The sequence below is a fragment of the Macaca mulatta genome, chromosome 4, assembly GCF_049350105.2.
Source record: "Macaca mulatta isolate MMU2019108-1 chromosome 4, T2T-MMU8v2.0, whole genome shotgun sequence".
NCBI lineage: Eukaryota > Metazoa > Chordata > Mammalia > Primates > Cercopithecidae > Macaca > Macaca mulatta.
In genome coordinates this window covers 172,214,784-172,232,677 of record NC_133409.1, presented here as the reverse complement: position 1 = coordinate 172,232,677, position 17,894 = coordinate 172,214,784, and the positions used below count along the sequence as shown (strand labels likewise).

Here is a 17,894-nt window from a genome sequence, read left to right as displayed (position 1 = left end):
TTTTTTGAGACAGAGTTTTGCTCTTGTTGCACAGGCTGGAGTGCAATGGTGCGATCTCGACTCACTGCAACCTCCATCCCAGGTTCAAGCATTCTCCTGCCTCAGCCTCCCAAGTAGCTGGGATTACAGGCATGCACCGCCATGTCTGGCTAATTTTGTATTTTTAGTAGAGACGGAGTTGCTCCATGTTGGTCAGGCTGGTCTCGAACTCCTGACCTCAGGTGATCCGCCTGCCTTGGCCTCCCAAAGTGCTGGGATTACAGGTGTATGCCACTGCGCCCGGCCCTTTAAGTATATGTACTTAGAAGCATGTCTTAGCTAATGTGCAGGCAGAAAAGATGAATTTCATTCATTATGGTCAATTTGCATACTTATCTATAATTATTAGTATTATTTTTCTTCCTTCTATTATGATCATTTATGTCACTTAGTGAGTGATCATAGGCTTGAATTTTTAGTGTTTTAGAATTCCCAACATTGCAGAGGGTCTTCATCCCATGATACCTGAAACTCAAGTGTTGTTTTCCTTGGGTCAGTGGTTCCCAGACTTCAGAATCACATGAAGGGCTCTGCCCTGAGTCTGAGTGCGAAGAATTCCCCAGGTGATGCCAACGCTGCTGGTGGTCTAGGAGCCACATTTTGGGAACTCTTGTCTTAAGCCAACAGAAACATCAATCATTTGTGAAATGATTGTTTACTATTCAACATAGAGATCTCCATTCTATGTTTACCCTATATTATTTCACACTGAATTCTTATTGATAATGATATCAGTTAGAAATATTACTATAAAATAAATGTTTTTAGGGAAAAAGTAATTTGCAAACTATCATCTTTCCAGCTTCAGTCACTTATTATGAATGCATTCCATGATAAAGGATTTCAGAAAATAAAAGAATACTTTCAACAGAAAGAGAGCCACTGTCCTCAAAAATATAATCATCTTCTATTACACCGTCTTAACAGATTAATAAATAAGGCAAGTTGGTTTGCTTTGTGACCAAAATATGAATGTATAATTATTTATAAGTGTTTTAATTTAGTGTGGTTTATACCTAGGAACTAGATAAAAATGAATTTCAGTCTGTGTCACTGTTGCTGAAATGTATTCAGCGATTCTTCATAGATGGCCCGAAAGAAGATGAACCTTTGCTAATTCAGCAGGGACTGATCCCAAAGATAAGTGTCCTATTTTTATTTTATATGGCTTTGGGTAACTTAAAGAACTTATATGGATTTAGTTATCTAGTTAAGTTTAGTATTTCTGTTCCTTTGAAATCCAATTTGAAAAGAAATTGATATCCATTCTTATTGCTTATTTCTAATAAAAAATTAAATTCAACATACATTTCCTGATGTACTTGCTATGCAAGGCACTTTGGGAGTGCACGGGATCGAGTCAGACACAACCACTCCTCTTGATGAGCCTATGCAGTGATTATTATTTTAAATTATTTTAGTGAATTTGGGGGAAAATGAGTAGGAGTAGGCTCTAGAACTATTTTAATAGACTTTATTAACAAGATTAGACCTAGAAAAATGATCATCGAAAACTTTTCTTTGCTCTTGTAACACGTCACTTTTCCTGTTTTCTAAACCTTGGATGAATCTGAAAAAACCAATAGCAAAAACATTTTTGCTTATTCAAAGTTACCCAAATTATCACATTTTATTCTTTTAAAAATATTAACCAGGAGATAACACAGTGAGTGCCTTTGTAACGGCATCTGGAAGCAAAGCAGAATCTGCAACATCTCTTGCTGTAGCTCCTCTCTTTTAATGGTGAGGTTTTTGCAACCCAGAGACAAGTTTGTTTATTGGTGAGGAGATGTGGGGAAGAAGTAAGGTAGAAGGATGATCTGACTGCTAATAATGTCTTTGATTTACACCTTGAGTTCTAGTACCTGAAGTTTATTAAGGCCAGATTGGGCCAAGATCTGTCTTTGCCCTTTGTTACTCTAAAATGCATCTGATTCTGAAGCTACCCCTTCAGGAGAAAAAGCAAACTCCAGGCTTTCCCAAACTCCTCTTAGGGACTTCAGAAGTGTTTGCAGGGGGAATTAAAGACTGTGCTTATGCAGACCGTATATATTTCATTTTGCATGTAACCCCACTTGACCTGCTGACACACTAACTTATGCAGATAACAGGAAGCAGGGAAAAGGAGATAAAATCTCAAAGGAAATGAAGCAGAGATGTTCTAAGTATACCTTGGAACCCTAAGCTGACCTTTTGGGATATGAATTGGAATATGCCCCACCCTAACTTTTCTATTTAGGTTTAAGAATTCCCTCCCAAGGTTTAAAAAAGTGTCAGATCAAATCCCCACTGGAGTTTTGAAATCAAGTAGGAGTTTCTATATTCCATTGGCATCCTAGTTGGTGATGGAAATTTCATAACCATTATTTAGATACGTTATTTCATATAGGTTTTGGCAAGAATAGATCAACATTATCAAAGAGAATGGGATACTAGACTCTATACCTCTTTTTTTCTTTCTTTCTTTTTTCTTTTTCTTTTCTTTTCTTTTCTTTTCTTTTTTTTTTTTTTTGAGACAGGGTCTTAATTTTGTCACCCAGTCTGGAGTGTAGTAGTACGATCTCAGCTCACTTCAACCTCTGCCTCCTGGGCTCAAGTGATTCTCCTGTCTCAGCCTCCTGAGTAGCTGGGATTACAGGCACACACCACCATGCCCAGCTAATTTTTGTATTTTTAGTAGAGACAGGGTTTTACCATGTTGGCCAGGCTGGTCTCGAACTCTTGACCTCAAGTGATCTACCCACCTTGGCCTCCCAAAGTGCTAGGATTACAGGCATGAGCCCCTATGCCCAGCTTAGACTCTATACTTGTTTCTTTCTTTCTTTTCTTTCTTTTTTTTTTTTTTTTTTTTTTTGAGACAGAGTCTCGCTCTGTCATCCAGGCTGGAGTGCAGGGGCGATGTTGGCTCACTGCAACCTCCGTCTCCCAGGTTCAAGCAATTCTTCTGCCTCAGCCTCCCAAGTAGCTGAGATTACAGGTGTGTGCCACCACACCCGGCTAATTTTTTTGTATTTTTAGTAAAGATGGGGTTTCACCACATTGGTCAGACTTGTCTCTGTTGGGAATAACGCTCAAAATTCTAAGGAAATTGAACACTCGAACAAAGGATTCTTAGCAAAGCAATTTTACTTCTGCGCAGGGGGGTGCCTCCTTGGCCAGTTGCCATGAGAGCACACCTCAACAAAGGGGCATGAGAGCCTTTATTGCTGACGCAAGCCCTGCCCGTGTACCTTTTCCCCATTGGCCAGGGTCGGGTCGTACAATCTAAACTAATCCCGGCTGGCTAAACATTTGATTTTTTTTTTTTTTTTTTTTTTTTTAGATAGGGTGGGCACGTAAAAGAAAGTGGAGAGGAAGGGGAAGGGGTGTCTGTAATGAGCTAGAAAGTTAGTCCTCTTTTCAAATAAGGCAAGGAATGTGAGCTGGTACTGATAACGCCTGGTACTGTGGTGTGCCTGGGCATCTAACAAAGGCAAAAAGGAGAAAGAAGGAGAAAAAAGGGGGGGGTGCTATGAATTAAATAATAAAAGATTGATCAGATTATTTGAACAGAAACCTCATCATATCCCACATCTTGAACTCCTGACCTCAGATGATTCGCCTGCCTCGGCCTCCCAAAGTGCTGGGATTATAGGTGTGAGCCACCGCGCCCGACCAACTCTATACTTCTAAAGACAATTGTGTTTGCAAACTCAACACAAAGTGTGCTTGGAAGTTCTTCTACTCCATAGAATAAGAATTCATGGCACGGTGACTCCCGCCTGTAATCCCAGCACTTTGGGAGGTTGAGGCAGGTGGATCACCTGAGGTCAGGGGTTCGAGACCAGCCTTGCCAACATGGTGACACCCCGTCTCTATTAAAAATACAGAAATTAGCTGGGCAGTGGTGGCTCATGCCTGTAATCCCAGGTACTTGGGAAGCTGAGGAAGGGGAATTGCTTAAGCTGGAGGTTGTGGTGAGCCAAGATGGTGCTACTGCACTCCAGTCTGGGCACAGAGTGAGACTCTGTCTCAAAAAAAAAAAAAAAAAAAAAAAAAAGCCCTACAGGAAGGAACATCTTTAGTCCTGCACTGTAAAATCCAGGAGGACTAAGCAACTTGTCTGATACCATATTCCTAAGAAGTCATGGCTATTGTGTCTGGCTTCTGGTAGTGATACAACTGTGGGGAGAGCTGGGATGTCTGTTAGACAATGTGTGACCAGGGTGTATAAATGGGTTCAGTGAGAACTTCCTGTTGCCAAGTATTGATCAGAGAGTGCAGCCTTTCTGCCATTTCTGTATCTACTCAACCAGCGTATTTGGGAGGGTGCTGGGAGTGCGATAGGCTTTGGAGGGATGGAGTGGTGACAAAAATGTATTTGAAAAGCATAGAATTTTAAGTATGAACTTAGGGAGGGAGAAAATATAGCCTTACCAGTTAGTTCTGCTACATAGAGAGACATTTCTTCTCTTGTGCTATTGGAGAAAAGCTTTCTTCAGCAGGTGGATGATTCAATCTAGTGCAAGTATTTGTCCGATTTGAGACAAAAGAAACCTTACTTGGAACATAGTAATGGCTTTCAAACCTGGCTGGACATGACAGTCACCTGGAGAGCTCTCACAAACATTCTTAAACCTAAAATAGAAAACTCAGGTGGGGGTATATCACCAGTGATTCTGATTACTGGGTCTGGGGGATGTTTCCTGACTCTCCAGGTTTTCCTAATGTACAGCCAAGGTTGAAAACTGGTTTATTGATCTTCAGCTGGAGTGAGTCAGGTTCTTGGCCCAAAGCGTACAGAGTTTTGAAGGCCTGACTCCTGCAAGAGTTGTTCATCAGAAACTCACGTGACTGATGTCATGTTCGGCTGATGATTTCTAACTATGCATGCGGGGTTTTTCTTATTTTTATTTATTTTTCTAAGAGTGACGAGTCTCAGCAAAAATCATGGGAAAAATAAGATGGTTTTTGCTTTATGGAGGAAACACCGTATATTCTGGGGTGGGGGAGGAAAGGTTACAGAAGTTTATTTTAAATCATACCAATTCCAGCAGTTTAATATGAAATTGGATATATATTCCTATAGGAAAAAATTCTCTAATTAGCTGGAAGCTTTTTAACAAAAGAAAGATACCTAGGCCTGAGGCATATTTACTACAACCAAGAATACTTCTGAGAACTTTCCAAATTCTATATATTCTTTGATAGTTTGTTTTCAGCAGATTCTTAGATCACAAGATTTTTTTTCCCCCTGTGCTGAGGAGGTTCACTTATCTTTTTTTTTTGGAGGTGGGGTCTCGCTCTGTTGCCCAGGCTGGAGTGTAGTGGTGTGATCACAGCGCTTGCTACAGTGTTGACCTTCTGGACTCAAGTGATCCTCACACCTCAGTCTCCCAAGTAGCTAGGACTAGAGGTGTGCACCACCACACCCAGCTAATTTTTATATTTTTTATAGAGATGAAGTTTAACCATCTTTCCCAGGCTGGTCTTGAACTCCTGGCCTCAAGTGATCCACCTGCCTCGGCCTCCCAGAGTGCTGGGATTACAGGCGTGAGCCACTGCGCCTGGCCTCATTTATGTCTTAAATGCTCCTCACTAGTCCCTTTATACGGCTTTCTGACACAGATCCTGGCTGGCACTCTATTTTGTGCTGATCTCTGAGAGCTTACTTATGACAGTTCTGTAGTGGTATGGCACCATCGTGAAGTGTTCCGGTGGGAGGTCTCAGAGCCAGGCCTCATTGAAATGGAATGGAATGGGAAAAGATCTTTCAGATGATTTTGTTGTAATGAGAAAATTGTCCTGTGAAATTTTATTGAATAGGCAGCATTTAGTCATATGTAGTTACATGAGTGTCCTCCTGTGTACCTAGTTTCCTGGTTTGAAAGAACAACGGGAATTCTGACCTCGGAAGGCCTAGCCTCAGACACATCGCTGATTCGTGTTACAGAGGACTTCTTTGACACTGCGTTGGTAAGGATGGGATGGATGCTTCACTGAGCAGATGCCATTGGTAATTGGCAGGAATCTTCAAGTTATTTATAAAACATGGTTTTCTAAATATGTAAGTTTTGTTAAAAGACTGACGTGGCTGGGCGCGATGGCTCACGCCTGTAATCCCAACACTTTGGGAGGCCGAGGTGAGTGGATCACCTGAAGTCAGGAGGTCGAGACCAGCCTGGCCAACATGGTGAAACCCGTCTCTACTAAAATACAGAAATTTACTGGGTGTGGTGATAGGCGCCTGTAATTTCAGCTATTTGGGAGGCTGAGGCAGGAGAATCACTTGAACCTGGGAGGCGGAGGTTATAGTGAGCCGGGACCACGGGATTGTACTTCAGCCTGGGAAACAAGAGTGAAACTCTGTCTTAAAACAAAACAAAAGACTCTCATGTATTATTATTAGAATATTATTAATATGTGACATAGTAAGAAACTATATAACCAATGTTAAAAATGAGAGGTGATTTATTATCATATATACAAATATATTAGTCACCTGATTGAGAGTGATATGCACATTTTAAGGATGTGATTAAGGCTCAGATAGGCTTTCTCTAAAATTCTTTCCTTCTGTAAAGTCAATGCCTGCCTGTTAGAGACAATTAACACTAATACATTTGTGTTATAGTTTATCATGCTGTTTAAAAATAATATGAGCTTTACTTTTTCTTTCTTTTTGTTAGATTATTTCCAGGAGTAGTAGTGAAGGTAAGTATATTATTGGCTACTAATTGGCTGTTAATTTTTCATTAATAGAATATTCTGGCACAGAGAAAAGAATATTTAAATGATATGTAAAAGTAAAGTAAGTTTAAACATTTTATTTGGATTTATTGACCACCTTATGGTCATCATGGTGTCATTTGGAAATGTATTTCATTGTAGAAAAAAGTCTTGTATTTGTCTGAGAAACATTTTTGTTTAGCTGCTCCTGACATATGGCTAGCTCTGTTCAGGTAATAGAAAGCCACTTTTGTCATTCAAATGTGCAAAAATTTAGCTACTACTGATTTAGCTTGAAGCTGATTCAGATGCCTTTCTCTGTCTTTCAAGAGTGTAAAAGGTAAAATTTTAGAAACTTTGGAGGATAGCTTGATTTTGTTCCATTTAACTCAAGTTAAAGGTAGTTATGCTGGGTGTGGTGGCTCATGCCTGTAATTCCAGCACTTTCAGAGGCTGAAGAGGCAGACCTGATTGCATCCAGAAGTTCGACACCAGCCTGGGCAACATAGTGAGACCCCCATCTCTACAAGAAATAAAAAAATTATCGGGGTGTGGTGGCGTGCACCAGTAGTCTCAGCTACTTGGGAGGGTGAGGTGGGAGGATCACTGGAGCCCCAGAGTTTGAGCCTGCAGTGAGTCATGATTGTGCCACTCCACTCCAGCCTGGGTGACAGTGAGATCCTGTCTCAAAAAAAAGTAATTTGACATTTGAATTATGATACCATGGATTCAAAGATGCACTTAAATATTTAAACATTTTGGAAATTGGAGCCATCTTGATATGTCATTTTCCTATGTTACATGTTTTTAGTTTTCTTCTGAAAGGCTATCGTCAACTGACACTATATTCTGCAATGGATGGTATCTGGTAGCTGAGGAAATGCAGTACCAGAAGCTGAAGCATGCACTGGACTTGGTTGACTTTAAAACTTGGTTGACTTGGTTGGTCCTCATAATTCAAGTCAGTGGTTCCAAACATTTTCAAGTCAAAGTTTTATGATCATCACAATGATAGTTACTGCCTTTAAAACTGGTTGATAAAATGCACAGTGGTAAAAAACTACTTTGATTTTTGTAACATTTTAAAATAAACTTGCTTTGTATTAATCCCAACAGTATGTATATACTGCATATTTGAAAAACAATGCATATGTGAGCTCTATGTTCACTCTATGGTCATCGCTTGGGGCATTTATGGATTCACATAATGCTATAATGACTTTCATTGCCCCGGTAGAGGAAACATTGTTCTAGATGACTGTGTTAGTCCAATTAGGCCGCCATAACAAAATGCCATCAATTGGGAGGCTAAGCCAACAGACATTTATCTCTGGAGGCTGGGAGTAACAGATTAGGGTACCAGCATGATTGGATTCTGGTGATGGCCTCTTTCTGACTTCTTGCTGTGTGCCTACGTGGTAGGCAGAGACCTGGCTTCTTGCTGTGTGCTTACAAGGTGGACAGAGAGCCAGAGCTCTTTCTTTTTGTTTTCTTTTTCTTTTCTTTTTTTTTTTTTTCCCGAGACAGAGTCTCGCACCGTTGCTCAGACTGGAGTGCAGTGGCACGTTCTCAGCTCACTGCAACCTCTGCCTCCCGGTTTCAAGCAATTCTCCTGCCTCAGCCTCCTGAGTAGCTGGCATTACAAGCGTGTGCCACCACGCCTGGCTAATTTTGTATTTTTAGTAGAGGTGGGGTTTCACTATTTTGGCCAGGGTGGTCTTGAACTCCTGACCCCGTGTGATCCAACCACCTTGGCCTTCCAAAGTGCTAGGATTACAGGCATGAGCCACCGCACCTGGACCGAGCTCTTATAAGGGCACTCATCCCATCATGAGGATCCCACACTCGTGACCTCATCTGAACTTCCCTTACCAAAGGCTGCATCTCAAATACCATCACATTGAGGGTTAAGGCTCCAACATATGAATTTTGGGGGGGACACAGTCCCATCTATAGCAATGGCAATCCGTGCTTGGAGCCCACTGTGGTCACCTTAGCAGGACTGGCCTCTCTGCAAGTGACATGTTTTCACGTGTGGCCTTCGACAGTTGTCTTGTGTGAGTTTTATGCCCAGGCTCTGCAGAGTTAATGTCTAATCCTTCTCTCCAAAGTAGAAAGATGTTTTCACTGAATTTCTTCCCACCTCCTTCTGCAGTTGACAACATTAATCACTCCTTCTTTTTTGTTCTGAAACTTATGTCTTCTTATTTATTTTTATGACTCTTTTGTTTGTGTTCTGCTATATGGATTATGGCTTTCTTTCACAGTTTATCCCTCTCTACTGATTTGAATGACTTATGTCCTAGTTTTGTTTTACTGTTAGTTACCCTTAATTTAATTACATCAAAAGGATGGTACCTGATTTCTTCTTCTTTGTATATGACAATAAATTTAATGTGTTAAAGAAATTAGAGTATTAGTATAGTAATACTAATAGTATTACTAATAGTATAGTAATAGTAATACTAATAGTATAGAGTATTAGTATTAGTAAGAGTATTAGCCTGTGGGAGGGACGTGGTCAGAGCTTTTCATCGTTTGAAGATGTCTTTCTGGCTTTTATACAATATTACTGTCACTTTGCATGCTGTGCCCCTTACAATCCTGTTGCATTATCTTCTGATATTAAGGGTTGAAAGCACGTTTATTTTACATGGTTCTTGGTGACTTATTTTGAATCCAAATGTTACTTTAGCTCAGGAAAATTTGTTCTTTGATAATTTTATTACAGCAGAGTTTCTCAATTTTGGCAATATAGATATTTTGGACTGGGTAGTCCTTTGTCCTGGGTGCTGTCCTGCACATCAAAGGGTGTTTGGCGGCATCCCTGTCCTCTACCCTCTAGATGCCAACAGCATCCATCCCCAAGTCATGACAACCAAAAACATCTCCACACATCCCCCGTGGGGCAAAATCATCTGTAGTCATCAACTACTGAGGTAGAGTGCTTTGGGTGTATTTAACAGAATATCTAGCTCAAATAGGCTTAAATGATAAAGACAACTTACTGGCTGAAGGGACTGAAGAGTCCAGAGGTGGGCAGTTTGGAAATAGAGTGGCTCCACTCCATTTCTCTATAGCCCTTTCAGTTCTGCCTTTCTCAGAGTCTAGTCTTTGCTCTCAAGGTGGTTTCCCTTGTTGGTTGCAACGAGAACTTTGTGCTTCCTGGTTCACATCTGGGGGAGAAAGGTTCCCTTTCCTCAACCAGCAAACAAAAGCCCTAGCTTTGCTCTGATTGGGTGCCCTGCCCTCCAGATGAACCAGTCACTATGAAAGGATAAATGGGCCACCTCTGCCTAGTTTAAGCCAGTCCGGATTTACCCCTGGAACTGATGGGTCTCACCCAAATAGCACAACTGCTCCATAACAGAGGAATGGGGAAGGATGGTGGAGAGACCACCAAAAAGTCCATTACATTTACTTTCTGTTCCCTCTTTGTAAGATTATCTGTCACATCTTTGTTTTTATCTTCATGTGCATCTTTTCCTCACTCATTTTTCCCCCTGCATTTTGACAGCAGTTCTCAAGTTCTTCTTAGAAGAAGAATTACCTGGCTTGAAATATCAATATTGCCAAAGTTGAGAAAGTCTACTGTAATAAAAGTATCAAAGAATTAATTTTCCTGAGATAAAGTAAGATTTAGTTTCAAAATAAGTCACCAAGAACCATGTAAAATAAACGCGTATATGAATGTGTGCACCTGCTCACAACCCTTGATACCAGAAGACAAAGCAACAGGATTGTAAGGGGCACAGGCTGCAAAGTGAGTTATATTGTAGAAAACCCAGAAAGGCACCCTCAGTGAAAGGCTCTGACCGTGTGTAGGAGTCATTTTCTTACTCTTTCAAACATAAAATTGAGTCTTTGAAATTATACTTTCAGGGAAAATTCAGATGTTGGATTCCTTCCTACTTAGCTTAGGATTCCTGGTGACAGAAAAGACTGTAGATCATTTGATTCAACGGGAGGTAAGTTGCAAATAACAAAATAGATACCAGCGGCTCCAGAAACCTTGGAGAAGATCGTACATAGGTCTCTGTTTTGTTTCTTCTCCATGAATGTCTTCTCAATTCCCAAAAGGGCTTGAAGACTTTTAACTGCATTTTGGACGCTGTCCCTCGGGAAGAAAGAAAAAAATTCCCTTTGTCAGAACGCATGTGTCAGCTTATGTAAGTGACTTTGTGTAAGTTACGTGCTGTAGTAAGGGTAAAACCTCTCATGACTGTACGGCTTCAGTCTGTGTTCTGCTTAGACCTGATTACGTCCTTTCTCTCTTCGGTAAATGCTTTGTGCACCTGTTATGAGTCAGGCACTATGCTAGGTGATAAAGAGGCTGAGGTAAAAAGAAGACATTGCAGCCGGGCGCGGTAGCTCATGCCTGTAATCCCAGCACTTTGGGAAATCAAGGCAGGCAGATCACAAGGTCAGGAGATCCAGACCATCCTGGCTAACATGGTGAAACCCCATCTCGGCCGGGCACGGTGGCTCAGGCCTGTAATCCCAGCACTTTGGGAGACCGAGGCGGGTGGATCACGAGGTCAGGAGATCCAGATCATCCTGGCTAACACGGTGAAACCCCGTCTCCACTAAAAATAAAAAAAATTAGCCGAGCATGGTGGCGGGCGCCTGTAGTCCCAGCTACTTGGCAGGCTGAGGCAGGAGAATGGCGTGAACCCAGGAGGTGGAGCTTGCCATGAGCCAAGATCATGCCACTGCGCTCCAGCCTGAGGGCAACAGAGCGAGACTCCGTCTCAAAATAATAATTAAAAAAAAAAAAAGAAACCCCATCTCCACCAAAAATACAAAAAATTAGCTGGGCATGGTGGCACGCACCTATAGTCCCAGCTATTCGGGAGGCTGAGGTAGGAGGATCACTTGAACCCGGGAGGTGGAGGTTGCAGTGAGCCGAAATTGCAGCACTGCACTGCAGCCTGGGCCACGGAGCGAGACTCTGTCTCAAAAAAAAAAAAAAAAAAAAAAAAAAAAAAAAAAAAAAAAGGCCGAGCGCGGTGGCTCAAGCCTGTAATCCCAGCACTTTGGGAGGCCGAGACGGGCGGATCACGAGGTCGGGAGATCGAGACCATCCTGGCTAACACGGTGAAACCCCGTCTCTACTAAAAAAATACAAAAAAAAACTAGCCGGGCGAGGTGGTGGGCGCCTGTAGTCCCAGCTACTCGGGAGGCTGAGGCAGGAGAATGGCGTGAACGCGGGAGGCGGAGCTTGCAGTGAGCTGAGATCCGGCCACTGTACTCCAGTCTGGGCGACAGAGCGAGACTCCGTCTCAAAAAAAAAAAAAAAAAAAAAAAAAAAAATTGCTAGATTTTTCCTTTTTAATAATTATGAAGTTTTTTTTTTTCTTTTTGCATCAACATTGATGCAAAATGCTTTCTCAGGCTCTAGTTTTTCATTGTAAATGTGAACTAAATTCGTGACTCGGGAGAATGTTAAGAGTATAGACCATAGAGCCTGCTTGGTTTCAAATCTGAGTTTTGCCACTTTTGCCCGTTGTCTATGAGCACAGCCCTGACTTCATCATATCTCAGTTTGTTTGCCTGTAAAATGGAGTCAAAGTAATACCTACTTGATAGAATTATTGTAAAGGTTAAATCAAGCAATCCATGTAAAGTGATTAGCACATTATCTGCTAAAGAAGAAGTGCCCCAAGGTAGCTACACTAATGTGAGATGGAATTTTGATTGCTTTTCACGTGATGGATATTTTGTTTTTTGGTGACCCAAAGCCACTGTTGCATAGTTCTTGGGATGTGAGATTTGGAGGTAAGGTTGTAATGTGTGACCATAGAAACAACAAAACCAGCACCCTGTTTTGAAGTTGGAACCGGAACCTGTGACTGCGCTAACCACCAGCCAGCATGAGGACATCATTGTGGCACATTATTTACGTGGTGTGTGGCCACAGTGTGGGGCCTGAAATAGGTGATTTGTGAGCATGAAACTCACTGTCATCGTGGTTGTCCATTTAGTCTTTGCAGGATATAGTTTTTACACTGAATTTTTCCTAAACACATTTTTATTTAATACATTAGTGAAATCACTACTCTTAGTGGTGTATTTAGATTTGGGGAGCAGCTGATCTCATGTTTTCTCCTAAGTTTTCAAACTAATCTTTGAACACACTACCTTATTGTCTGTGTGTTCTAGAAAGTCTGGAGTGTTCTGGACTTCAAAGGTAAAACCTGCAATATAAAATTAAGCAGAATTAATTTTGCTCAGTGGTACTGTTTCCTGGTTTCTATTTAATAGTAACAAGTCGATCTACTTCTTACAAGGTTTCTCAACAAATCTATTCTTTAAAATGGGAGTTATTTCAGGCATTAAAAGATCAACTTGGCCGGGCATGGTGGCTCACACCTGTAATCCCAGCACTTTGGGAGGCTGAGGTGGGTGGATCACTTGAGGTCAGGAGTTCGAGACCAGCCTGACCAACATGGTGAAGCCTCGTCTCTATTAAAAATAGAAAGCATTAGCTGGGTGTGGTGGGCACCTGTAATGCCAGCTACTTGGAAGGCTGAGACAGAATTGCTTGACCCTGGGAGGCAGAGGTTGCAGTGAGTCAAGATCGTGCTGCTGCACTCCAGCCTGGGTGACAAAGCCAGACTCAGTCTCAAAAAAAAAAAAAAAAAAAAGATCAACTCACACTTGTTAGCATTTATTTGAAATTCTGAGTGAATAATGTACAATTCGAGAGTCTGCATTAGTTTTAATAATGTAATAGCTTAATCCTATTACATCTCTAAATTAATTTGTTTTTTGCTTTGTTTTGTTTTTTTTGTTTTTTTTTGAGACGGAGTCTCGCTCTGTCACCCAGGCTGGAGTGCAGTGGCCGGATCTCAGCTCACTGCAAGCTCCGCCTCCCGGGTTCACGCCATTCTCCTGCCTCAGCCTCCCGAGTAGCTGGGACTACAGGCGCCCGCCACCGCGCCCGGCTAGTTTTTGTATTTTTAGTAGAGACGGGGTTTCACTGTGTTACCCAGGATGGTCTCCTGACCTCGTGATCCGCCCGTCTCGGCCTCCCAAAGTGCTGGGATTACAGGCTTGAGCCACCGCGCCCGGCCTGTTTTGTTTTTTAAGATGGAGTTTCACTCTTATTGCCCAGGCTGGAGTGCAATGGCACGCTCTCAGCTCACTGCAACCTCCGCCTCCTGGGTTCAAGCGATTCTCCTGCCTCATCCTCCCGAGTAGCTGGGAATACAGGCATGTGCCACCATACCCGGCTAGTTTTGTGTTTTTAGTACACATGGAGTTCCTCAATGTTGGTCAGGCTGGTCTCGAACTCCCAACCTCAGGTGATCTGTGCATCTAGGCCTCCCAAAATTCTTGGATTACAGGCATGAGCCACCGTGCTCAGCCTAAATTAGTTTTTAAAATCAGATCAAGCAGCTCATAGGAAAGAATCACTGTCTGTATCATTTCCTGCAGGTATCAAACTGTGTAAAAGGACATATGCCCTCACAGGTTGGTGCGGTGATTATAAAACTCCGGAATTAATTTGATGAACCCTTAGAGATCATCAAATGGAATTCACTTTACAAGAGGGAAAATAGAACCTCAGAGTGTATATAGTAGTTCTAGCTTCTTAAAAAATAACATCTAGGTCATTAATATATAAAGTTGAGAAGGTTTTTCCATAAATATGTATTATTGACATTAAGGAAATTCTGATGCTGAATTTGAAATAGTTTCAGAAACATATTTTGGTTTTAAAGTTTAATGCCAGTATAGTAAAGTTTCACCTCTTGATGTTCACTTCAGTTAAATGTGATTTATCTAAATGTTTCAGGAAAGACCTTGCAAGGACACTCTGGACTGTGGGTGGTAAGAAATTTTAGAATTTTCAGTATTAGAATATTAAATATTGGACACTGGGGGTTTTATGAGCATCTTGGGACCATGGGGAATAAATTATGGTTAAATTGAAGATAGGAATTAGGGTTTTATTTTAAATTTATTTTGAGAGATTTTAGCATGCTGAAAACTGTAAAGAATAATTCGTGAATACTCGTTTACTACCAGCCAGCTTCGTCAAAATTTAGCATTTTACCACATTAGCTTCAAGTCTGTTTTTAAAGGAAAAAAAAAAGGTGTCATGGATAAAGTCCCCTGTGTCCATGTTCCTCATCCCATTTCCTTCTCCTTGACTCAGATTTGTTTTTCATTCCCAAGCATATTTTTCTGTTTTTACTCTGTAGATCCCTAAACAACATGCATTATCATTTTGTAGATTTTAAAAGCATCCTATAAATGCCATTCCTTGGGCTACAGCTCCCTTTTTACCCTTAGAATTGTTTGTAATTTAAACATGTTACTACATGTAGTTTTAGTTTATTCGCTGTGAAATACTACAAGTTATTTTGGGATTTTATTTTGTAGTAGAAACTTTTTTTTTTTTTTTTAAATGGAATTTTGCTCTTATTGCCCAGGCAGGAGTACAACGGCATGATCTTGGCTCACTGCAACCTCCGCCTCCTGGGTTCAAGCGATTCTCCTGCCTCAGCCTCCTGAATAGCTGGGACTACAGGCATGTACCACCATGCCCAGCTAATTTTTGTATTTTTAGTAGAGATGGGGTTTCACCACGTTGGCCAGGCTAGTCTCGAACTCCTGACCTCAGGTGATCTGCCTGCCTTGGCCTCCCAAAGTGCTGGGATTACAGGCATGAGCCACCACGCCTGGCCAGTAGAAACATTTTTAAGGCTGTTTGATGATTTGCTTTGGATGAGTATTTTAATATATCTAAAATATAATACCCATAAATATTATTTATTTAAAAATTGTTATATACCAACCTCTTATTTAGATTTTTATTTTATTTCTTAAATACTGAATTTACATGATTTTGGCAAGGTGTGGTGGCTCATGCCTACAATCCCGGCACTTTGGGAGGCCGAGGTGGGCAGATCGCTTGAACCCAGAAGTTCAAGACCAGCCTGGCCAACATGGCAAAACCTTATCTCTACTGAAAATATAAAGATTAGCAAGGCATGGTGACACATGCCTGTAATCCCAGCTTCTTGGGAGGCTGAGGCAGGAGAATCACTTGAATCCAGGAGGCGAAGATTGCAGTGAGTTGAGATCAGGTCACTGTACTCCAGCCACCACTGCACTCCAGGGTGACAAAGTAAGACTATCTCAAAAAAAAAAAAAAAAAAAAAAAAGAATTTAAATGATTCTGATTACTCCAGGATGCATCTTGCCGTGGTAACTAAGACGTAATGCTAGGCTTCTCAGATGGAGTTTCTTAGAGCAAGTGCTAGCTCTGGAACTTGTTTTTTCTTTTGCTTTGTGCCCAGAATTATCTGTGTCTACCATGTTTTTAATCTCTAGATTATGACCAGCAGGTTGCTATTTCTGAAGCGCTGTGTAGACTGACGATTAGAAATTCAAGGGAGGAACTTGTCCATAAATGGTTTGATGATGAAGTCATTGCCGAAGGTTTCAAAGAAATTAAGGATCGAGAATTTGAGACGGTGAGATTCCTGGTCATGCGAATTTCTGTTTAGCCAATATTTATTTATTTATTTATTTATTTATTTTTTTTGAGACAGAGTCTCGCTTAGTCGCCCAGGCTGGAGTGCAGTGGCGCGATCTCGGCTCACTGCAAGCTCCGCCTCCCGGGTTCACGCCATTCTCCTGCCTCAGCCTCCCGAGTAGCTGGGACTACAGGCGCCCGCCACCTCGCCCGGCTAGTTTTTTGTAGTTTTAGTAGAGACGGGGTTTCACTGTGTTCACCAGGATGGTCTCGATCTCCTGACCTCGTGATCCACCCGTCTCAGGATTTTTATTAAACATGGACCTTTATATTTCCTCAGACTCTGAACCTACTGTCATATACTGCATATAGTAATTATTTAGCCAGGATTCAGTATAATCTCAGTGGAAAGACCATGAGCTTTGGGTCTATCCCAAACTGGGTTGAACCTAGAGTTTGAGTCCCACCTCTCCAATTTATGGGATGTATGCATTTTGGCAAGGTAGTTGACTTGTGAAGCCTGAGTGACCTCATCTGTAAAATGAGACTAAAGCCCACCTCAGTCTTGAGAATTCAATGAGAGAAACTGAAAGGTCCAGGGCTATTGTAGGCACTCATGTGTTAATTTCCTTTCTGCTCTTTGTCATTTCTCATTTGCAGGAAAATTTGATGAAAAGAGAGAAATGTAATTATATTGATTCCAAAATCATTTCCTTCCCCAGAGCTATCAGTTTCTCAATTGAATTGTGTATGTGTTTTTTTTTTGAGGCAGAGTTTTGCTCTTGTTGCCCAGGCTGGAGTGCAAAGGTGCGATCTCGGCTCACCACAACCTCCGCCTCCTGGGTTCAAGCGATTCTCCTGCCTCAGCCTCCCGAGTAGCTGGGATTACAGGCATGTGCCACCACTCCCGGCTAATTTTGTATTTTTAGTAGAGATGGGGTTTCTCCATGTTAGTCAGGCTGGTCTCCAACTCCCAACCTCAGATGATCTGCCTGCCTCAGCCTCCCAAAGTGCTGGGATTACAGATGAGAGCCACCGCACCCAGCCCGAATTGCTTTTTTACATGAAAGGCTTACACTGCTGATGTCTAATTGCTGCTGAATGGTAGATCAGGAGCATAAGGAGTGTTGACTACAATAGCCAATCCTTGCTAACAAAAGGGAACAAAATCTTGGATCTGTGTCTTTGTTTTTAGAATGTGGGGCAACAGATTTCTTCCTGAGAGCTGTTGGTTAGGTAAACTCTAATAATAGTCTTTGTTCTTAGAACATATGCTAGGAGAAGAGAGTGAGATAGAGAACTCCCAAAAAGGAAAATTGGCCATAGATAATACACCCAGATCAACCCAAAGTTGATAAATTTTATAGGTTTGTGGTTGGTTTGTGCTGTGCAGGTGTTAGGGAGGTGGATGCCCAATGGGTTGATCAAATATTGTAACCTAGGTCATCAGTAAGATGTATTTCTCTTGCTTACACTTCTGATCCAGTGAAACATAACCAGGCATTTAACTTTTGGAGACCTAAGTATTCCTCAGCTGAAAATCTAATGGCTGCAGGGAGCAAAGGTTCCTTCTAGAAACATGATCCCAGAGCCTCCTCTCTGTGGCATGAAGTATTGTTAACATATAATAACGAATCCTTATAAAGCCTCATTGATG

At 41.5% G+C, this 17,894-nt stretch overlaps 1 protein-coding gene across 1 annotated transcript in view; it reads left to right on the top strand.

Moving 5' to 3' along the window:
• The first annotated feature begins 862 nt into the window (after positions 1–862).
• SYCP2L (synaptonemal complex protein 2 like) overlaps positions 863–17,894 on the top strand; it is a 68,002-nt gene continuing 50,970 nt past the window's right edge. Inside the window, exons 1-8 of the mRNA XM_078001062.1 lie at positions 863–979; positions 1,060–1,183; positions 5,894–5,994; positions 6,708–6,732; positions 10,630–10,715; positions 10,828–10,916; positions 14,549–14,583; positions 16,093–16,235. Of these exons, the coding sequence (XP_077857188.1) occupies positions 10,641–10,715; positions 10,828–10,916; positions 14,549–14,583; positions 16,093–16,235 (342 nt within the window). The 5' untranslated portion in view covers positions 863–979; positions 1,060–1,183; positions 5,894–5,994; positions 6,708–6,732; positions 10,630–10,640. The remainder of the gene's footprint in view (positions 980–1,059; positions 1,184–5,893; positions 5,995–6,707; positions 6,733–10,629; positions 10,716–10,827; positions 10,917–14,548; positions 14,584–16,092; positions 16,236–17,894) is intronic.